The following is a 24,379-nucleotide window of genomic DNA, read 5'->3' on the forward strand; positions in this document are numbered from 1 at the left end:
AATATTATTTTAAAATTGCCTACATTTTAGGTTGGATTTCTGACTACCAAACTCCTTACAGAAAGCATCCTGCCTCCTTTGCATATGTGTCTGTGGTCACCAGCTCAGAGCCAATTGTAGGATTGTTGTATAACTTATACTTTCTTTTCCATACCCACTGGATCCCAAATTAATGCAAATCACACTACTTCGATACTTACATCCATTTTACACCCAATTTACACACCATGTGTAATATTTACAGTAACAAGATACTGCAATCCCATGCAGTATCTTTGAGGACCACTGTATTAAATTTATAAATGGTTTACATATGATTATGTTCTACTCCATGGGGGAGGGTTACCATAGCTCCTACAGAAACTAAAAATAGTGTAGGGGGGGATTAAGGTGAATCACTGAGACTAAACAGCTCCAGAGATGTTACAGCCACTGGGGTAGTTTGCGTATACTGGTTCTGGTTAAAACTGGGTTTTCCAGAGACTAAGAAACAAAGAAAAGGCTTGTGATATAAAAGGATGAGCTTGAACTGACTCATGGCCTTTCTGATCAGCCAGATAGAAAGGATCTGCTGTCCAAGGGGGGCCCCAACCCTTGTGGTCTACTGGGGCCTATATGACTGAAGAATGAGTCTTGGTATGTTTAGTGTGTGTTTAAACCTTTTCAATGTTTCAATAACTGTTCTTTGCTTTTACCTTAAGAATAAATGTGCTTACTTAGAAAGAACTGTGTGGTCACTTGGAATTGCTGGCAATACACTGTTCATAGCCCTTGGAGAGAAAGCAATGCACAGGCACTGACCTTTAGGCAGACTGGCTTGCTGGGGCTATCACAGTGGAAGGCAGGAAGTCATGCAACCTTGAAACCACCATTCAGAAGGGGGGTCCCTGCCCAGAGGCAGGTGATAGGTTTCTGGTTTCCAGCTGACTTGACAGTCCTGGAGCGGACCAGAGAGGTGGCAGATAAAGGTGCAGTTATCCTGAAACTGTGACATCATTTACCTCACCACTGATTTTGGCACAGAGACTTCTACGGGACAGGCAGGTAACTAATCCAGACTGCAGTGACTGCTTTAAAGCCACAGAGTGGTATTTTACACAAACAAATTAACATTTTTTGACTATAACGAAAATAAGACACAGCCAAATAAAATAAGAGAGGAAAAAGTAAGTCTTTGGTTGTCTAAAATGAAGAAAGCATCCTAGGCCCCAAATTTGGTTCTATATTTTGGCCCTCCAGCCTTTTCTAAACATTGAAATAACTTTCATGAAAGTTCACTCAAAAGGTTTCCTGGCCATATGCAAAAAGCATGGAAAATATTTAGAAAAAATGTGAGGAGTTTTAAACAGTTAACCTTACTATCCTATGCATTATGAACTGCTTGAGAACCTCTTTGCTGAACACCAAGCTTTCAAAGCACACCAGAATCACTGTGGTTGATAAGGTCTGAATTCAAAACCTGAAGTCCCATGAGCCATGCAAATTAGCAAACATCCACTTACCAATTCTCTTGGACCATACGGCTCACAGAAAGTGACAGCACTGCCATGCATAATTACACCGCACTGCTCTCCAACCTCACAGTTACTACATTCAAACCTGCAGGAAAATCAGAACACATCAAGCTGAAAATTACAAATCATACATCTGGGGCTGCAAGAACCTGCTAAACTGCTAAAAGAAGAACGTTTGATTTTGACACTCAGACAAATGGAACTATTTAGTTATCTCAACACTGAATTTTAAAGGGCAATCATGCATGATAGATGTCTCTATTTAGGAGGGACAAAACCTAAATTTCTGAAAAATGTTTACTTCCCCACCCCACTACTGTCCCTCAAAAAAGCTCTGACAGATTTGAAAGAAGTGCCCCTACTTTATTTTCAAATATGCCCCTAATTATGGTTTTCCAGCTTAATTTTCTCTGGGGCTATATTCCTTTCATAATATTGACAACTCACTTAATAAATATATACAAACCCAGCATCATACAATCAACAACTTATTTCCATTGCAGAACAAACCAATGGGGAACTGTTAAAATTGGATAGGCTGTGTATGTCAGGTAGTGTCATTGTGAGTTATTAAAGATTATGTGGCTACTGATACCTCTTAGGTCTAGAGCTAACTGATTTTTTGCTTTGCTTGCCAAACTGAAAAATTGGAACAAAAATAATTTCAAGTTGACCAAAAGCAGTTTTTGGGTGAACCAAAACAGCTGGGTTGAATGAAACATTATCTTTAACAGAAAACAATTTTTTTAAAGTTATTATGTAGCATTTTTTCAAAGATTAAAAGCATGAGGCTTATTTATGGTGTTTGTAGGCAATTGCCTTGGTCATAGTAAACGATGTGACAAAAGAAAACAACTAAGGTCACATGTATTTCAAACATTAGCATACTATTTATAGACCATTTTGAACATGTTTCCTGGAGTTGTTTTGTAACACCGAACTCATTTAGTCATAGACTATAATAGATCTTATTTAAATATTCCATATTCTTGCTAACAATATGCTGTTACTCATTTTAAATGCTTTTACTCATTTTAAAAAAAAGGCAACCATGGCAATTACAGGCCAATAGGCCTAAATTCAGTACTAGGCAAATTGATTGAAACTATAGTAAAGAACAGAATTTTCAGACACATAGACAAATATGATTTGTTGGGCAATAGTCAACATGGCTTGTGAAAAGGAAGATGCCTCACCAATCTATTAGAATTCTTTGAGGGGGTCAACAAACATGTAGATGAGGGTGATCAAGTGGATATAGTGTACTGGGACTTTCAGAAAGCCTTTAACGTCCCTCACCAAAGGCTCTTAAGCAAATAACCAGTCATGGGATAAAAGGAATGGCCCTCTCATGGACCAGTAACTGGTTAAAAGACAGAAAACAAAAGGTAGGAATAAATAGTCAGTTTTCAGAATGCAAAGAGATAGATAGTGGTGTTCTCCAGGGATTTGTACAGTGACCTGTGCTATTCAACATATTCATAAATGATCTGGAAATAGGGGTAAGCAGTGAGATGGCATTTGCAGATGATACAAAATTACTCAAGACAGTTAAACCCAAGGTTGACTGTGAAATGTTACAAAGGAATCCCACTAAACTGGTACATTGGAAAACAATACCAACTATACATACAAAATGATAGGGTCTAACTTAGCTGTTACCATTCAAGAAAGAGATCTTGGGGTCAATGTGGATAGTTACCTGAAAATATCTGTTCAATGTGCAGTGACACTCAAAACACCTAACAGAATGTTAGGAATCATTAGGAAAGGGATAGATAATCAGACAGAAAATACCATAACTCATAGACTCATAGGTCAGAAGGGACCAATATGATCATCTAGTCTGACCTCCTGCACAAGGCAGGCCACAGAACCCTACCCATCCACTTTTATAACAACCCCTAACCCATGACTGAGTTATTGAAATCCTCAAAATTGTGGTTTGAAGACCTCAAGCTGCAGAGAATCCACCAGCAAGCGACCCATGCCCCACGCTGCAGAGGAAGGCGAAAAACCTCCAGGGCCCCGGCCAATCCGCCCTGGAGGAAAATTCCTTCCCGACCCCAAATATGGCGATCACGCCCCTATATACATCCCTGGGTATGCCCTCAGCTTGAATTTTGTGTGCAGTTCTAGTCACCCCATCTCAAAAAAGATAAATTAGATTGTAAAAGGTAGAGAGAAGGTCAACAACAATGATTAAGGGTATGGAACTGTTTCTGTATGAGGAGAGATTAAAAAGATTGGGACTTTTCAGCTTGAAAAAGAGATGACTAAGAGGGGATATGACAGAGGTCTATAAAATCATGACTAGTGGGGCAAAAGTGAATAAGGAAGTGAATAAGTGTCTGTGGTCTGTGATTACCTGCTCAGAACCACTTGTTGCATATCTTATACTTTGTTTTCCATACCCACTGGATATTTACTCCTTCACATAAAACAAGCACCAGCCGTCACCCAAAAAAACCTAATAGACAGCAGGTTTAAAACAAACAAAAGGAAATACTTCTTCACACTATGCATACAGTCAACCTGTGAAACTAGTTGCCAGGGGATGCTGTGAATGTTAGAACGATAACTGCGTTCAAAAAAGAACTAGAAAAGTTCCTGAAAGATAGGCCCATCAGTGGTTATTAGCCAAGACGGTCAGGGATGCAAACCCATGCTCTGGTCCCTACACATTGATTGCCAGAAGCTGGTATTGGATAACAGGGGATGGATCACTTGATGATTGCTTGTTCTGTTCACTCCCTCTGAAGTACTTGGCATTGGCCACTGGATACTGGGCTAGATGGACCATTGATCTGATCCAATTTGGCTGTTCTTAAATATTAGAACAAAAATAAGCATAAAGAAAATCTGAAATAAGTCTAATAAAATGCAGCTTGGCCAATTAATCACACATCTCTCTACCTCTGAGATTTGTTGCTTTAATCCTAGGACTTCAAATTGGGCCTGATCCTATGAGACTCTGAGCTCCTTCTGGGAGGTACTGATTGTCCTTTGAGGATCTGGAGTGCTAGTGTAACCCCCCACATGCCTAATAGGGAGATATGTCTTGAAGGTATCTATGGGAGAGGGTAGGAATGAGTTGTGTCTGGCTCACTGTTGCTAGGCAGATGCACAATTAGCTCTCCACACTCAGAAGTTTCTGGAATTGGGGGAGGCAGTTTTGGGTATGCTCAGTAGGTTCCCTGTTGCTGGACTCAAATTCCATGAGGCAAGCAGTCAGGGCAGATGCTTTGCAAAAGGTCCCATGCACTGTGAGGGTTGGGAGAAGCTAAGCCACAGGAGCAGAAAGCAGGCTGTTTTCCCCCTAACTCTAAAGCATTTTGCAGCAGGTTAATTATATTAACCCTACAAAAGGGAAGCCTCTAATAATAAAGGGAGATATACCTATCGCATGGAACTGGAAGGGACCTGAAAGGTCATTGAGTCCAGTCCCCTACCTTCACTACCAGGACCCAGCACTGTCCCTGACATATTTTTGCCCCAAATGGCCCCCTGATGGATCGAACACTCAATGCTAGGTTTAGGAGGCCAATGCTCAAACCACTGAGCTATCCCTCTTCCTGCAGTGATCATTATAGAAAAGAAAAATTGGGAAGGGAAACTTATTTCTTTTATTTTACTTTTATAACTGGAATGTTATTTGATTTTAGCCAGACTAATTTATTTAAATTGTCTCAGTGTGATTCACCAACTCTTCTCTTCTTTAAATATGATGATGGGGAAAGAATCACTTTCATATTGCTAGTCACAGTTTGTATTTTTCTTGTAACAGGTTTTTTTCCTCTATGTACTTCAACTGAGTGGTAGGTTAATTAGTTAGCTGACTAGTTAACTGAATGATTTCAACAGAGGAGGAGGAGAAAGAGTCTGCATGGAATCCAGTTGGAAGTTTCTAGAAGAGAAGATATTGTTGCAGTGTTTTTGACTGAACAGACTATAGATTTTGGTCAGCCAAGACTGTAACTGAGACTCATGTGAACTCAACCTAAGCTTTTGGGAACTCTGAGTTACTTCTCCCTGTATTTCTCTAGCAACTGACCTGTTTAGATTTAATTTGTTTATGTTTATGTGTAACTGAGGAGTTAATGTATGTGGTTTATAAAGTAGCCTTATGTTGTAGAAATTAAGTTATTATTTTTCTGTTTCTTTATCATTATAAGATTTTATGAAGTTGGTATTTAAGAATTAAGTTATGGTAATTCATTTTGCTCTTTTTGGACTTAATTGTAGGGAGGCTGACCCTGTGCAATCCTTGCTGAAAATCCTCAGTGACTGAATTCTGGGTCTCCATGTGCATTACTATGGGAGTTGGTTTTAGAGAGTAGGAAAAAGGCAGTGAAGTAAACTCTAGCCCACCCAAAGGTTACAAATTGCACCTGAACAGACAGGGACTTGAGGACTGCTCAGAGCTCACCTCTTATTTCTTTTTGAGGAATATTGCAGCAGTTACTTATGAAAGAATTTAGTGTTACTGAAAATAGTAATTGAATTTGTACACTGTATTAATATTGTTAAGATAATGGAAACTTGTGCACAATTTGGGTTAGATCTCTATGGGACCATTTTGATCAGTGACGTGTCCCCTTATTGTACAGCAAAAGTTAAGAGGGCTATTAGGAATTTTGGTCATGTAACTAATATAAGGCAGGTGAACAAAAAGATATGATATTTTTTTAATTTGAAGATGCTGGGTCTGTGATACACATAGGGAGGAACTGTGTGTTGTGGAAGCTCGAGCAGAAATGGGATGAGACTCGTATTCATTTTGAGGTTTTGCCATTTATATCCACTGGTTCTGTGCCCAGAGTACCTCAGTGCAGGGATCAGGGATATTCACTGTATTTTGACACAGGGTTCAAGACTGGGACACAGGATGTGGTTACACCTGTGGGTGATAGATAGACTAGGTGGTTAACAGATTCTACACCTGTTATGGACGGAGGTCCAGTAGGAGTTTCTGCACCTGCTGTGAGTCTCCCTCTTGACATGCAACATCTTTGTTAGACCAGGTGCTGAAATCTACCAGTGGAACTGTGACTGATGTGGAATTTAAACTGAAATGTTTTTTGGGTAATTCACCCAGACCCCGTGGAGAAATAGATTATTTTACCTGGTGAGCATAAGTCAAAGTGATATGGAAGACAGTGAAATTTCTGTCATGGGTCCAAACCATCGCAGTCATCTTTCTTGATTCTTCTGTAACAGCTTTATTTCTTGCCTTAGCCATTTTTTCTCTCTTCATTTTTTATTTTTGTAGTCTTTAAACTCTCAAGTATTCTCTTCTGCCAGGTTCTAGTTCTTTGTCTCATGGTTTGATCTTTACCTATTTCTCTTGTCTTCCAATTGTCATATTTTTTGTCTTCTCTCTTTTTATCTTCCCAATCTACCTTGTCATTTATTCTCTGTAAATCCTCCTTGGTCAATGCAGTGAAGTCAATATCACCTGCGAATCTAAAGTTATGCTCTGTTCTACCACATAATATGACTCTTCCTGTTTCATCTCTCAATGCTACAGCCATTACTGCCCCCAGTACTCAGTTAAACAAATCTGGTGATAGCATGCATCCTTGTCTAACTCCTATGGTCATCCTGAACCATTCTATCCATTTCTTGTGTACTCTCACCTTATACATTGTCTTGTTGTAGATGTTTTCTGTCAGCTTGATCAGTTTTTTGGGCATGCCATACATTCTTATAACTGGCTACAACTCTTTCTGACAAATGCTATTGAAAGCCATCTTGAAGTCCATAAAGTAATTGCAACAGGTTCAGTTGTGTTCTATGTACTTCTCCAATATCTGTATTATCACAAATAACTGATCTGTTGTACTTCATCCTGGTCTGTATCCTGCCTGTTCCTCTGTAAGTGCCACATCTACACATCTCTTCATTTGCCTCAGCAATGTCTTAGTGAATGTTTCTCCCAGCACATTCGGTAATCTGATTCCTTTGCAGTTCTTGCATTCACTTTTACCTCCTTTTTTATAGACTGGTTCTATTATCACTTTCCCTGATTCATTCGGCATTTGCTCTTGTTCGTAAATCTTGATGGACAGCTTGTGCATCATCTTTACTATATGTTCCTCACCTGTTTGCAGCAGCTCTGTGGTTGTCAATTCCCAGCACCTTTTTCTTTTTCAAACTTTCTATTAGGATCTTTATTTCTTCTAAGAATTTTGATATCTGCTGTCCCTCATTTGTGCTGTGAAGTTTCTCCAGGACCACTTCAATCTACTCAGGTTCTGCACATTGTACAGCTGTTCAAAATTTCTTTCCATTGCTTATTCTTTGCTTGTTCATCCTCAATTACTTGTCCATGATTGTTTTTCATTGCTGACATCTTCACCTCATATGTCTCATTCAGTTCTCTTATCTTGTGATACAACTGTGTTGTACTTCTCTTCACACAATTTTCTGCTTTGTATATCCAGGTGTTTGTCTCTCTCTGCTTTCTGTTTGATCTCTTTGGTCAGCCTTTTGTACTTATTTCTTAGACTTACACCCTCCTATTCTCCTTCATCATCTATGCTTGTCACGCAACTGCAGCACTTCAACCATTATCCAACTGGTTTCTTTGTAGTCCAATACTTGTTCAGTCACTCTCATAATCCCATTTTATATACTTTTACATGTCTCGTCAACAGTCATTTCTTCTTTCACCAAAGATTTGCTGAGGACTTCACATATACGTGTACTATTATAGCTGCACTGGATTTGATACTGAATCTCGCCTTCAACATATGAGTAGATAAATACCATAAGAGGCTGGCTTACCTTTGGCTTTAGAACCAATGTAACTCTGTCCTGGCATCCACCATTTTCTTTTCTTGATGTCATTATCCTATGTTCATCATGATATAATTCTCCTTCCCAACTCATTTTGCATAGACTGATGATTTCTCATAATGTTCAACTTATGCATCATTACCGCAAGTGCTCCAGCCTGGATCAACTTGTGAGCAGGTATAACGCTGTCCTAACGGATGGCTATAAGTGCAGTTGGCAAAAAGACTGTTCATGAGCATCACATGGAGTTGTTTATGACATAGTAGTTAAGACATTCAAATTGCTGTCTGTTCTGAGTTATGGGCCAGTGAAAACAAGCTATCCGGCTATTGATAGATCCACTTCCTATATACATATATATACATATATATATAAAATGCTTGTTCATCCACATGAAGACAGTTCTGAGTCCTGGTGAATTGGTGGTTAGTGTTTCATGCAGCTGCACATTGTCATTTATCAGTTCTTCTGGCTTCCCATGAGAACTCTCCTGAGGTAACTGAAATAAGGTTCTTTATTGTAGCTGACTTTCTGAAGAACAGAACAACTTTGTGAGAACACAGTGCCCTGCAGATTTATGAGCGTTAAGATGTACTGAGTGATTGATGTTAGATTTTCAGATGCTTTTTCTGGATGTGGTGAATTATTGATTGGATTTGTTATTCTCAGTCTCTTCACATTTGGCCCTGGGTCAATTCATTGTAGGGCTGGATTTGTTTCACCAAAGTCCATTACAGGAGTCAAAGATGACCTTGTCTCCCCTTAAGGTCAGGTTCAGTTCTGTTTTCCAAAACAATGTGAGATATTATACAAGAAAGTAGTTTTTCCTCTATACAATCACATTAAGGTACTCTTAGCAATTCATATTGCTGCAGCTTAACAAATCATTATAAAGGAATAATTATGTAAGCTGGTGCAACTCCTATTGACTTCATTATGATTCCTATCCACTTACACCAGGGTTGAATTTGGCTTATAATTTTATTTTTCTTTAAAATGCAGAGAAGGAGTGTATGAGGGGAAGTCAGAGTATTATCAGGAGAAAGGCATAGGAAGGGAAGGTACAGAATATTTGTTTTGTGTCTTTGCAATGATTCTTCTGAAAAAGAAAGTATCGTGTCTATGGATTTCAGCATGCGTAGAAGATAGGAATAAGAAAAAATCAATTTCAGGGGAATTTTGGACATTTCTGACCAGTTCGGAGTGGTGTCATATCTATAATAATGGTACATTAGTGTCCACAAAATACACAGATCAAACTGTTTTCTTTATTTGTGAGTTTCATTATTCCATTCCATAATAAAAATAAGACAATCCAGAAGCTATCAGTATATTCGGGAAATTAATAGAAGCCAGACTGGGAGTCAGGAATCCTGATACATTTTCCTTACTCTTTACTGTTGTATGACCTTAGGTAAGTTACTAAAGCGAAAATTTCCCCCAAGTGTCCACTAATGTTGAGTTTCTTGATTTCTGGGTGCCTAATTTAAGGCATATAGGGGCTCATTATCGGGGTGCTAAGCACCTACAGCTCCATTTGAAGTCAGTGAAAACTACAGATGCTCAGTATCTGTGAAAATCAGATTCTAAGTGTTTCAAGTTTAAGCTCCCAAAATTAGTGCACCCAGAATTAGCAGACACTTCTGAAAACTTTGGCTTAAACATATCTTGTGGCTCAGTTTCACACATTTCTAAGATTGGGATAATACTAACCTGACTTGGAGGGTTATCTTGAGACTTAATGAATATTAATCAAGTACTTCAAAATTCTCATAAGAGATTTACTATAAAAGAGAAAAGTAGTATTACCCTTCTCAGTTAAAGTCACGTGGTTTCTGACTGCATCCAGATTACCAAGAAAATGCATCATTCAGTCAGTCACTGCTGATCACATACTAAATATATTTATGTACAATTTTGACAAACTGACAGAGATATTGTGACACAAAGGTCTTCTGTAGATAACTTGTTTTAAATAACAAAATCATTTCCTTTTATATCAACTTCATGTCACCTCAGCAAAGTCGATGTATTATGCCATTTTTTGCTCATCTATGTTGCTGATATGATTATTCTGCTTGATCATAAGCATTGTTTTTATTTTCCGTCCCCACATTTGTTATTCACAGCTCAGCTCCTGCAGAAACCCTTGCTATTTATGTATAGCAGGACAGCATTGTCTATAAATATAGTGTAAGGAATACTCATGCACGAGTAAGGGGATAAGATAGATGACCTAACCGGTCTTTTCTCTCTCTAATTTCTAAGATACTATGAATATAAAGTGGTTCAGTTGCTCAGATACTTTTCTTCCATAATCTCATCTGTGAAATATATTGTGAAGAGCTCTGGATAGCTGTCCTCCTAATAATCTGATCATTCATCTTCTTTAGGATTATTTTCTCATAAGAAGTATGAGTAATCCTGATCCCAAATCTTCATGTTCCATTTGAAATGTATTGCTCCAGAGTTAATTGCTCAGCAGCTTGACAGAAATATATGGACAGTAAAATAATTGAGTGTATGTCCTTAGATCATCATTATCCTCTTGCATGTATAGAAAAAAGAACACTCCAATTTGCTGTGCTTCATTTCCTCTTGGTGCAAACAGTAATGCTAATTCCTTATACCATTTGTACTGTCCTAGCTAGGTGTGTCCCTTTGCACAGTCTTAGCCACTTCCCTGCCTTATGTGTTCATTCAACTTTCTCTTCATTTCTTTTGCTTGGTGTCACTATTGATACCTGTTCATCTAGATGTCTTTTCTGCAGAGCTCCCATTGCTCTCCTCTGCTCTCTACAAATGCCACCTCTGTTCATTTCTACTCTTTTCTCGTTGTGCTGAAGGACAAACATCTGTTGTTACCTTGTCCCCATTTGTCATCTTGTTTTCTACCAGCTCCTTGTTTCCCTCTAGATTACACTAGATTGCTGACATTATATTGCCTCACGTCTTCTATAATCCTAGAAATGTAATGGGGATAAACATCTCAAACAGTCACATAAATCTTTTTGAAGTTTCATTCTTGGCTTTACTGCAATTTGGAGATCGTTTTAGGACCTTTGTCTCCTTTCACAGAACTTTCATCCACCTCTTCGCCACTGGAAATATCACAATACCTGAACACTTCATTTCTCACAGGCTATGGATAAGAGTTGGAGTCTGTTTCTTAGTGATCGATTTCATATGCTCAGCTTTTCTTCATGTCATCTTCTAAGAAGGTTTTTTTTTTTTTAGTAAGTGATTGCTGTTATGAGTGTTGATGGGATTTGAGATGAAACAGAGTTTCATGCTGGTAATGAGAACTGCTGGACTTGAGCCAGTAGCAGCTTTTATTTTAAATCATTTTTTTTTAATTTACTGAATGTGCCCATAAATATGCTGCTTATCTTGAGCAGCCTACTGTTTGAATAACTTTTGTACAGCACCGGGTAGATCACTGACAGCAGGTGTTCTTGACTAATTTATAGATCTTAGAGGTTTTTCCTCTCTCAAGTTTTCTTGTGTTGAAGTTAAAGCATTGCTCTTAAGTTAACAAAAAATGTTTTTCTGGATCTGCTTTCTAATTTGGTAGCCTGTTCTGGTTATTTAGCACTTTGCTATAACATTCTCCTCAGGAAAAGTTTGAATGTTGTGCCATAGGGTCACTATCACTGCTATAAAGAGTACATGAATACTAGCTGTAATGTCCCTTATTTAGTCTTGGTGTGCGTATAGAAATTTATCTTACTTGCACTATCCCTTTCCAACACATATGAGGAGATATAAATCAATAGGCAGTAACAGCCAGATCAGTCCAATGCTCAGGACAAAATACAGTTATTTCATGTATTTCATGTAAAATATATATCTACAAGTGAGGAAGTGACATGCTCAGTCTCTACAGGTCTCATAAAATTAGACATGCATAGCCATGAAATGGTCTATCTGTGCATTTGTACTGTGCACCCCTGGCTGCAGTTGTACATGCCACGAAGGCACTCTGGATGGCTGGGGCAGCATCAAGCACATCCAAGTCAGAGTTGCTATTTAGGGATTTTGGAAGAACAGAGAATAGAAAGCATGATAAACCTCTTTTCATCTTTACACAAATAATGGCTACAACTAATTATTAGTGGGGCTTAGTCTCACTAGCCCCTAGTCACCAGCCCCCTCTAGATTATCCTGTGCATGCAAGGCAGCTGCTACTACATTCTGAGCAGAGCAAATCAGGAAAAGAATGGGACTGGAAATACTGCAGTTGCAGTTACAGCAATTGTTTGTGATAAAGAGAGGATCTCACCAGCTGCCGGGGAAAAATGCGATTTTTGGGGTAGTTGGCATAAACAGTTAGTAATCCCTGACTTAACTCCAGCTACACAGACAAGAAAGAATGAGCTTTCTGAATTAAGCAGGTCTTCACTGAAGGGAGTGTCTCTGGAGAAATCCTCTATGCAGCAAAGTACAGGATATCTTACAAGAATTACTCTTTTCCCCTTACATTTTTTCTAACTTAATTTATTGTTGCTGAAAGGTGTCAGGCTTATTATTATTATTTGTCGTGGTACCAAAAGGCCTGTGAGGATCAGGGCCCATTGGACAGATGTATTGTACGAGATAGACATCACAATGAAGACTAGAGTCCTTTATCCAAATAGCAGCTATGGCACTAGTGCAAAGTCCCTACACACTGCCACACCAATACGTCTCAAGGTTATTAGAGGAACCAAATCTAGGGGACAGGAGTTCAGTCCATGGCCTCTCTGTTGAGACTTCTAAGAAGCAAGGATGGATTTATGAATAGGGCCCAGTGAATAAATAAGTTTTGGAGGCTCCCAATAGCGAGGACCTCTGTGAGTGATGAAACATCTGTTGGGGAAATAATGCCTTCTCTCATTTCTTTCCTTTAAGTCTATTTAACACACTGAAGCTAAAATTATCTTCATTGCCTGATACTCTGTATTCCATTATAAAGCCCTTGATCTATCCATTCCCATGAAAATGAGATATTTATATGTTGAGATTCTAGATTCTCATTGCATCTGCCCAGATTTCTAAAGGAGAACATACAAAATGTAACAAAAGGAAAAAAGATAGTATTAGAAAAAATATATGCAACAGACAGATATCTGTGAAATTCTTATAAACTACAAACTGGATACATAAAAACGTGAAACTCTGAAAGATCTCGACAGGAGGAAAACAACACATAGCAGACTGTAATAAAAAAAGAAAAATTAAGTCAGATCTCCAACAGGGAAAATATACTTCAGAACCAGCCATAAACACAAATAGAACTAAAGCAATCACTGTTCATCAGATAAAAAGCAGAATTTGAATTGCATGAAAGAAGCTTTGCATTTGTCAGGAGTTTCATTGAACAAAACAAGTTAACCCACCAAAATATTTCTCTGTCTTGAAGGAAACACAACCTATAAGATGAGTAGTATTAATTGAATGGGGCAGTAAATGGTAGGGACCGTTATTAATAACCCCATCCAAATAAAGGACTGGGGGCGAGGGGAAGCAGCCAAGCTAATTGCTGGTGCCCCCTTGTGGCGGATGTCCAAAGCAGGTACTCCATAGGGAGGGGATACAGTGATCAGATAAGTGGTTTGGTAAAGGATTTAAAGGAGCTGTTTGTTATAGAAGCGGAATTGGGGTGGGTGAGTTGGGGTGTCTAGACTGCATGGCTGTGAACCAACCTGCCCCCGCTCCCTTAATAGCCCACTTTAACCCTCATTTCAGGGAGGATGGTAAGGTCCCAGCAGTGGGTTGGCTGGGGACCAGGATGGAAAAAATCAGGGGAGGCTGACGGAAGCCCCCACGTAGCTATTGAAATGATCGTGAAGTTACCTGCACTATACACTTTTATCTGCCAGGTAGTTGCAGCCATCTAATAATAAAGTTAAGGGCTAATTAAACCACATCCAGTGTATCCTGTCTTTATTCCGGTATAGCTGGACAGTGTTCATACTTAAAATCTTTCTCCTAAGACTGATATTATAATGTAGGGTATTAGTTTGTACCTAGGAGAATTATAGTTTACTGGGTTGTGCAAGTGCATGATTCCCTTTGATATCATAGTGTGGCCCTGATAGTGTGGTAATGCTAGTCCCAATCTTCCTCTCCTGGTGAAGCTTTGTCTGTACATGAGGTTGAGGAATGAGGGACACATGAGACTATCTTATATAGATAAATATATTTAACATTTTGTTATGTATCAATACACTAATTTGCCCTTGTCAAGAGTGATTTTGTAATCTAAGAACGTTTGCATGTTAGTGCCTATGGTGTACTGTAAAATGGGAATTTATAATGGAGTCTTGTGGCTTTAAGAGCCAATGTGCAGTAGCAGTATCTCTGAGATACACCTGTAAAAGAAAGCTTTATTAATAATTGCTGATTTGTTCCCAGTTATAAGGTAGATATACAATGGTTATAATTACTTACTTCATTTGAAGTTACAGTGTGAATCATCTCAATGTCATCCATCTCACATTTATCTTTGCATAAATGTCATCATTATGTATAGAGAGACAAGGTGGGGGAGGTAATATCTTCTACTGGACCAACAGAAGTTACACACTTAGCCACTCCCTCAGAATTTGGTCCTAAAAAGATATTACCTCACCCACCTTGTCTCTTTAATATCCTGGGATCGACCTGGCTACAGCTACATTGCATAACATTACGCATACACATCTAGACAAATTCTGGTCCCACTCAATGTAATAGGAAAAACTCCCATTAACTTCAGTGGGAGAAGGATTTGCTTGATTATGGGTAATGATGTTGCATCTGTTTAAAACTATGTTTTTCATTTCACACAAAATATAAACTGAACTTTAAATTACTAAGGACACAGTGACACCACTCAAAGGAAGAATGATTTGGTGGCTACGGCACTGGGCTATGACTCAGGAGAGCAGGGTTCAGTTTGCAGCTCTGCCACAGATGTCCTTGGTAAGTCACTTAATCTCTCAATACCTGAGTTCCACATCTGTATAATGGGGATTGTACAGCCTTTCTCCCACCGTTCGGGTGAAATTCTGGCTCTGTTGAAGTCAATGTTAATTTGCCATTGATTGCCATTGGGGTTAAGATTTCACCGTTTGTCTTTTTAGTTTATATAAGTTGTGATCCTGCAAAGACCAACACACATATTTAACTTTGCATACTTTGAGTAGTCCCACTGAAGTCACTGAGGTGCTACCATAATACAAATACATAACCATAATAATAATCAAAGCATATTCACTTCCTAAAACAAATGTAAAGGGAAGGAGAGACCTGAAACTTACCACATACTGGGATTCAATTCTAGCTGATGATAAGAGTCAAAGTCATCTCGTAGGATAATGCTGTCACTATGCATTTCAGCTAAAAAAAGAAATAAAGCACTGTAGGAAAGAATTCCAGTGTAATGGTCCATTTTGCTAACCAACCCTGACAATGTGTTGCCTTACCTAGAGCAAAAGTATTTCAAAATTGTAATGTAAAAAGAACAAACCTAATAAATCAAACATCAGCTTTAAGCATATAAGGGTTGTAACGCAGGATTTTCTGGGGAAAAGTTTCTTATGGTAGTGGTCTGGTCTCAATTCATTCACTCTGGATGTAACATAAACAAACAGATTTTATAGGATTCAAAACAAATGTTTTAAGGGACTGTGCTCCAAACTCCCCTTCACACTGAATCTTGTTTCTAAATACAGAGTTGGAAAAATTCCTGCATTGACAGAGAGATGGACTAGATCAGGGGTAGGCAACCTATGGCACAGGCGCCGAAGGCGGCATGCTAGCTGTTTTTCACACTGCCTGGGTCCTGGCCACCAGTCCGGGGGCCTCTGCATTTTAAATTAATTTTAAATGAAGCTTCTTAAACATTTTAAAAACCTTATTTACTTTACATACAACAATAGTTTAGTTATATATTATGGACGTATAGAAAGAGACCTTCTAAAAACGTTAAAATGTATTACTGGCACACAAAACCTTAAATTAGAGAGAATAAATGAAGACTCGGCACACCACTTCTGAAAACTTGCCGACCCCCGGACTAGATGATCTAACACAGGGGTGGCCAACCTAAGCCTGAGAAGGAGCCAGAATTTACCAATGTACATTGCCAATGAGCCACAGTAATACGTCAGCAACCCCCACCAGCCTTCCCACACCCCTGCTACCTCCAGCACACCGGCAGCCCTGCCAATCAGCACTTCGCCCTCCTGCCTGCTGCAATCAACTGTTTTGCAGTGTACAGGTGGCTCTGTGATGGAGGGGGGAGGAGCAAGGGTGCAGCAGACTCAGGGGAGGGGACAGGAAGGGGTGGGAGCCTTGGGGTAAGGGGTGTAGTGGGCGCAGGGCCTGGGGTTGAGCAGTGGAAAGTTGGCACCTGTAGCTCCAGCCCTGGAGTCAGCACCTATACAAAGAGATGCATATTACATTCCAAAGAGCTGCATGCGGCTCCAAAGCCACCTGTTGGCCTCCTTAATGTCCATAGACTTGACTCTGGTATGACACAAGTTATTCAACAATGTAAATCCACTGAGTTCGATGGAGTTACTCTGGATTACATTAGAGTAAGTAAGATCAGAATCAGAATCCATGATTCTTAGTCTCCTGTGAAGGTACTTAGGAGTATATTAATAGTTAGTGATGTTAATTTTTTTTTACATATTGCTCTATAAGCATTGAACACCAGTTTTTCCCCTAGATTTGCTTTGTGGACCAAATACAGTATATTTCTGCCCAAATCAAACTCTCTGTGGTTTTCACCCTTTATGTTTACCATTTGTCTTCTGTCATTTTGGAAAAGTTATGCTGTCATAAATGGACAGATATCCCTGATACCCTTTGTCATGCTGAATAGTGTAGTACTCCACAGATAGTCCCACTGAAGTGAATGAGACCACGGTGGAATACGGTACTACTCAGCGGGAACAAGGGTATCAGAATCTGGGCCAAACTGATAAACACATGATGGAAAAGCCTTCAATGCATTCCCACATTTTAAACGTTTTGGAAATGATAAGCCTGATCCTGACATCACATGGTTTTACATCAGTATAACTCCAATCACTTCAGTGGTATTATTCCTGATTAACATTTGCGCAAATGAGATCATAATTAGACTCTGTGGGCATATCCAAAAATGCTTTTTTTAAAGCCAGCAACAAATAAATATGATCACTGGAGAGTACTGAACATTGGGATACACAGCCTTATAGTCAGGGAGGTCTCTCTTTTTTAAGCTCTATTTTAGGACTTAACAGGCCACTCTTTCAGAGCATTGTCTAGTCACTTCAGCACAGCTATATAGGACAAAATGGACTGCAAACAACTGTGTCCATGTTCAGAGGTACCTACATAGAGTGACACCTGTTAGGTCCATCTCTCAACTGTGTTAAACAGAACACACAAAACTAGTTAGAAAATAATCTGTTTTGATATTCAGTCAGATCAAGAATTCAACTAGACCACAGAACAATTGTGTCTTTTTCTACTTGTTTTCATAGCACACAAAGCCAGACAGTGGCCTATTGCTCCTGTACTGACATAAAAGAGTAATAAGCAGGCTAATGTGCCCCTTACTCCCTTGTGCCAGTGTGTTATGCCACATGGATTGGAAGGAGTGGGAGTGGACGGAGTCTTGACTACCCTTCCCACAATTTACCCAGCAACACAGTTGATGCAGCAGATCAGGAGTTGTACGCTTCCTCATGTACAGATCTTTTGTAGTTTGCTCCCTCCCTGAAGCAGCAGGAAGAACAGGTGCACAATCTTCCTACCGGGCTGCTCTAGGGATGGTGCACGAGCACAGTATCTCTTACTACTGGCTAAATCACAAACTGATAATCTAGCCTATAATTAGAGAGTAAAGTCATGAGACACCATGTATTCATGCTGCAAGAACTCAGAGCCAATAAGCAAGTGGCAATGAAAAAATCATGATAAATAGCAAACCAACCAGAACTAGATTTAATCTGATCCCATTTAAATGAGTCTCATATTTATTTGAATTTCCCCAAAGCAACAATTTCTATATGACTTTACAGGTTATTTATGTATAAAAAGCTTGTGATTTCAAGTTATGACAATAATAGTAAATACTTTTAGCACATACCTAGATGAGGATGCAATGAGGCTTCTGTCGGAGCTGAGGAAAATAAAGACAAATAATATGTGAATTTTGACTAAAATAGGAATTAAATACTGTATTTTAATTCTGTACAGTATAAAATATCTTGTAATAACATACATGTTATTAAGTCAATTGTACTGAAGTTTTAATTTATGAAGAACAGGGTATAAATTAAATAATATGATAAAAACAAACATCTAGAAAATGATGGTAGAATTGTTCTCTACTTAAAAGAAAAGTCAATAAGTACACTAAATAACAGTTACAAGCAGTTTTACCTGTAGACAAAGAGAGAACATTTTTAAAGTGGGGCTAGGAGACATAACTAGAAATAATTGAAAGATATTAATACAGGAAAATATTAAGTTGAATATCAGCAAAAAATTCCCGAGATTGAGATCTGTTAGATTATGGAATAGTTGCCCATGATAAGAAGCAAAAGAACGCGCTCTTGGGTCATTTAAACTTCACTATACTGTACAAAGAAATGCAAAATAATATTATAAGGGCTGACTTTGGCCCTGATTCAGCAAAACACGTAATAATACGTTTAACATTAAGCAAGTGCTTAAGTGCTTTGCAGAATTATGTCCTTCACAGGTCTTTTCCATCTGTGATTTCCATCATACAATAAAATATATTTTAAAAATCCAGTGCATGGTTGTGGCCTATGTGAACTTTAAAAATCTTATGAGATTTTGATCTTTTACTAACACTATGTAATGATAATCCGAAACTAAAGCAGAGAAGATTCAGCATTTGTTCCTCCTACCACGGAGACAGACTAGGCAGCTGAATCTGAGCATTCTTATCCAGAAAGCATGTAGCAAACTCCTTGCAGAGAGGAAGAGCTTGACTCTTACTATAATAACATCCTGAATTAACCAAGTTGTCCACCACATGGAAAAATTTTGCAGACTGGGACTTTGCTGATACAATGGTAGAGGAAAATCAATCTTTCTTCATTTGCTGTACAGATATGGCATGGATTAAAAAACACTTTATGCTATAAATGGTCAGACTCAGAAGAAGACTTCTGTCACTGACATTGTAGCCATTTTCTTTCCCACATCATTAGATGCAGGATCATCAGTAGATAATAAATACCTGTGAGGACACAGCTGGGGAAGTGGATGTTTAGAAGCCACTGTATTGCTGGTCACTGACACAAGATTATGATAATTTAGTATTAGGCCATTGATGTAGTGATCAATTGGCTGAGCAGGATTTCTCCCCAGTGTCATCTGAATTTAAACAGGTCATTAGCTATTGAGAAAAAACCAATAAAATAGGTCCTGTGCTATGTCTACACTGCAAAGTGATTGTAACATGGATAGGCAGGTTAACTTTAATTTTGCTATGGCCTGCTAAACCCAGGGTTGTGAGTTCAGTCTCTGAGAGGGCCACCTGGGGATCTGGAGCAAAATCAGTACTTGGTCCTGCTAGTGAAGGCAGGGGGCTGGACTTGATGACCTTTCAGTGTCCCTTCCAGTTCTATGAGATAGGTATATCTCCTTATATTATATAATATTTATATTATATTATATTGTTAATAACAACAGTGGATGTGATGGTACAGGCTTCTACACGAGCTAAAAACCAGACTAACAAGTCCTCCAGGGACCCTTTGCAGTGTAGACATACTCTAAAGCTCCTGTTAATGAGCCTTATTGTAAATGAGAATACAGTCCATGATGTCTTGAAAAATGCTGTATTGAAAAAAAAATGCTATCTTAAATTATGTAAATAGTAAAAAGGTAGCCTAGGCTCAATCCTGCAACCCCAAGGCTACATCTACATTTGAAGCTGGGAGTGTGATTCCCAGCTCAAATGCCCATACTTGTGCAATCTGACTGTCTGAAAATAGTAATGTAGTCAAGGTAGCATGGGCAGCGGTGAGTGGAGTCATGGGCTAGTTGACCGGACCCCACTGGTACATACTCAGGGCAGCTATCCCATGCCACTGCCTGCTGGTGCATGCATTACCTGCAGCTACATTACTGTTCTTGCTGCACTAGCTCGATGAGAACTATCTCAAGTATGTCTACTCAAACTGGGACTCATACCCCAGGCTCCAAGTGTAAACATAGCCTTAAACACATAAATCCCATTGACTTCGGTGTGTTTCTTTGTTTGCGGACAAGGAATTCAGGATTAGGTTCCTAAGAGGTTCAATAAAATAAAAGCACAGGCTTTTCAATTATATACACAACACAAAACAAATCTAGTTGTAACAATGGACTGTCCATTACACCAAGCTGATGATAATTATGCATATTAGCACAACTAATAATTAATTTCAAAAACAAAAGGTGGAGTTAGACAAACACTAAATGTAGAACAAAATACTTTTGTGACAAATAAACATTGTTGAGGGAAACTACATTTTCCACTTCTCTACTGTATCCAAATGCTGATGTATTTTTGCCTCAGGTATCCCTTCACCTAATTTGTCATTCAAATTCCTCAGCTAAAGATGACAAATTACACAAAGGCTATGAATTTACCACTTAATGAGTGATGAATCTAGACTTTCATCTCCCCAGGAATAATTTCTTTATTACATTTTATATTTTATTGCAATACAGCACTGTTTTGACCTTCAGGTATTATAATTAAGGTCCCAAAATGTTATAAATTTGGAGCCATCACACAAAATTGATTGTAGTGATTTTCTAGCTATTCTCAAATCTTCCCTTTTTATGAGTCCAAAGGATTACTTATTTTAAACCAATGTAAATTATACGCAGGCTGATACTGCACAGCTGAGAGGCAAATTAAGTCTCCTCAAGTTATTTCACCAAAGTTCAACAAAACAGCATATGCTCCAAAACGAAGTAATAATATAGAACCATGAAAAATTCCTACTTATTTTTTAAAAGTATCATAAACTATAATAAACTTGACAAATGATAGGGAAAAAAAGAGTATTGAATATTTATTTAAAATTGTGATTCTCAGTTAACAAATCCCCCTCAGACCCCTCAAGTGGGCAGCTTGAAATGTATATGGCATATGTGTGTGGATTAAAAATGCATATAGCTTCAATGGGGATGACCCTCTCTTTTTTAAAAACTATGTAAATGAGTTGATTATACATTATTTAAATAACAATTAATATAAATAATAAATAGTTATAGTGCCTAGACAGTGCTTTACCACACATGAATTGCGCCATGCAAATAATAGAGTCATACTGCCCAATAGTGCTTAGGCATGAGCAGGTACAATACAGAACAATACAAGGAAAAGGAGGAGGCTTGCCATACAATGATTGGTAAGCTTTTCCAAGTGTAAGGGGCAGCATTGTAGAAGGCACATAGTAAGGAGTGATTGAAGGAGAGAAAGGAAGCTGTGCTGCAATCATGAGCAACACAAAAGGAATAAAAGGGAGTGGTGGAGCCAGGACCGGCGCTAGGGTTTTGAGCGCCCTAGGCAGACGGCAATTTCGCCACCCCCCGCGCTGGTCCCGGCTCCGGTGGAGCTGCCACGGTGGTGCCTGCGGGCGGTCCACCGGAGCCGCACGAGCACCCGACCGTCCGCAGGCACGACTGCGGCAGCTCAATCCGAGCTGCGGACCAGCGGACCGCCCGCAGGCACCACTGCGGCAGCTCCACGGGAGCTGCCTGCCGCCCCCTCCGGTGGCGCCCTGACCCAGAGGACACCCTGGGCTGCTGGTTGCCGCGGCGGCGCCCTGACCCAGGGGACACCCTGGGCTGCTGGTTGCCGCGGCGGCGCCCTGACCCAGGGGGCTCCTGGGCTGCCGGCTGCCGTGGCGGCGCCCTGACCCAGGGGACACCCTGGGCTGCAGGCTCCCTAACAGCAGCGGCTGCTCAACCATTTAAAAAAAATTTGGGGGTGCTTTTTGGCACCCCCAAATCTCGGCGCCCTAGGCAACTGCCTAGTTCACCTAAATGGTTGCACTGGCCCTGGGTGGAGCCAATGAAGTCAAATATATAAGAGAGGACAGAATTACAGAGTCCTTTGAATTAACAGTTTGAATTTTATGTGGATAACAAGTGGAGGCCAGCACAAAGACACAAGTAAGGGGAAGATGTTATTACATCATCAGGAAAGGAACCAGTGTTTTGGATGAATAGGAGAGGAGAGAAATGGGAAAGGGGAGACCAGATAGTGAGAAACTGCAGTAGCTGACATGCTAGCTAAATAAAAGTTGGCACTACTCAGAACTGAACTGCTAACATCACACAAATTAAATGTGACTATGTCCCATCAATGCCAGTGCAGACTAGAGACACCTGAAAGTGGGTAGGCAAAAATGACACGCACAGGAAGGTTCACAGCCTGTCTACAGCAGCAAGTAAACATCAGAGTGTATACAACTCAAAACAGGCTAGGCAAAGCCTACTATAAGGAGCTGCCCATAATCCTCGCTTTCACAAGCAAAATCCTTAGTAAACAAATGGACTTTGTGCTGAGCTCTAACAGCTAACAAATTTAGATTCTATTAGATCAAAAGGGGAAGTGAGGTACTGGGTCATCAGCTCTTCTAGGAAAACGTCTTGCCCAGAATTTCAAACCCAGAGACTGTTAGCTGCAGCACATCAGTTCCTCACAAAGGGGCATATGAATGGATGCTCATGGTATGTTGTGAAGAATATGTAAGATGCTAATCTCCCTCTTTTTTTCGCTAGCAGTTTGACGAAGAACAAAATAAAAAATAATTATTTTTTTCAGACTGCAGCCAATATTTTCTATTTACTATAAAGAACTGTTTAAACACTGAGGTTGAACCTTTCCCTCCAGAGTATGTTGCCTTAGGATTGCTTTACTCGCATGGACACACAAGTCAAGGAACTCTGTGTCATTTCTGAACACAAGCCCTCCGTGTAATTTTATAAAATACTAAAGTGTGCCTAGAAAAGCCTCCAATTTATGTTTCAATGTAAGAAAAAATCAGCCTATCAAGCACATTTTGCGTAAATATCGTAGAAAGTTACTGAAAGAAAATAGAAAAATGAGAATTTGGGCTGAATCTCAGGTTAAACTTCCCTACAGTGATATCTCTAAGACTGTGGAGTAGGCTCCTTAAAGAATCAGTGGAAACCCCATAACGTGTGACATTTAACACTAGATTGGACAAAGCTAGAAATTATGCATCAAAGGGACAATTCTGCACTGGCAGGGAATAATCTGTTTCCATCTCTAATTTCTATGGTCCTATGACTAAGGCTGCAAGTTTGTCATGGAGGTCATGGAAATCACACATTCTGTGAATTTCCGTGACCTCCGTGACTTCTGCAGTGGCTAGTGCGGATGGCTCAGGGGCCACCTGAGCAGCTCAGGCAGCCCCTGGGCCAGTTGCACCAACCAATCCTGGGGCAGTCTTGGGCCACTGTGCCCCTCTCTCCCAGCAGCAGCAGCAGGAGTTTGAGTGGCAGACTCAGGGCTGGGGATTGGGGTATGTGAGGGAGGAAGGGCTCTGGGCAGTACTTACTTTGGGGGCTCTGCACGCTGCCTCTGCCTGCAGGCATCGCCCCTACAGCTCCCATTGGCCGCAGTTCCTGGCCAATGGGAGTTGTAGAGCCGGCACTTGGGGTGGAGCCAGCACACAGAGCTGCCTGGCTGCGCCTCCGCCTAGGAGCTGAGGGATGTCACCACTTCTGAGAAGGTGCAGAGCCTGGTAGGGAGCCTGCCACCCCTGCCAACCCCCGCTCCCCTGCAGCACCCATGGCACCCCCAGGCTGCCTCCCCATCTCAAAATTTAGTCAGGGGTATATAGTACAAGTCATGGACAGGTCACGGGCTGTGAATTCTTGTTTACTGCCTGTGACCTGTCTGTGACTTTTACTAAAAATACCCATGACAAACATAGCCTTACCTATGATACTTCTCTAGTTAGCTGCAACTACATTAGCCACCCCTCTAATCCACTGATACTCTCCTTATTCCAGAGTACTATACTATTAGCTATCTT

The 24,379-nt window shown here is 39.9% G+C and overlaps 1 protein-coding gene and 1 long non-coding RNA gene across 2 annotated transcripts in view; one reads left to right on the forward strand and one right to left on the reverse strand.

Moving 5' to 3' along the window:
* Positions 1-5,425, forward strand: part of LOC116834207 (uncharacterized) — a 35,084-nt gene extending 29,659 nt beyond the window's left edge. Inside the window, exon 3 of the long non-coding RNA XR_004375893.2 lies at positions 5,302-5,425. This is a non-coding gene — a long non-coding RNA (uncharacterized LOC116834207). The remainder of the gene's footprint in view (positions 1-5,301) is intronic.
* The window catches only part of RELN (reelin), a 468,247-nt gene that overhangs the window by 258,860 nt on the left and 185,008 nt on the right, over positions 1-24,379 (reverse strand). Inside the window, exons 5-7 of the mRNA XM_032796143.2 lie at positions 18,424-18,456; positions 15,599-15,677; positions 1,503-1,599 (exon numbers count right to left, since the gene is read on the reverse strand). Coding sequence (XP_032652034.1) covers positions 1,503-1,599; positions 15,599-15,677; positions 18,424-18,456 — 209 coding nt within the window. The remainder of the gene's footprint in view (positions 1-1,502; positions 1,600-15,598; positions 15,678-18,423; positions 18,457-24,379) is intronic.

The sequence above is a fragment of the Chelonoidis abingdonii genome, chromosome 1 (genome assembly GCF_003597395.2).
Source record: "Chelonoidis abingdonii isolate Lonesome George chromosome 1, CheloAbing_2.0, whole genome shotgun sequence".
Taxonomy (NCBI): domain Eukaryota; kingdom Metazoa; phylum Chordata; order Testudines; family Testudinidae; genus Chelonoidis; species Chelonoidis abingdonii.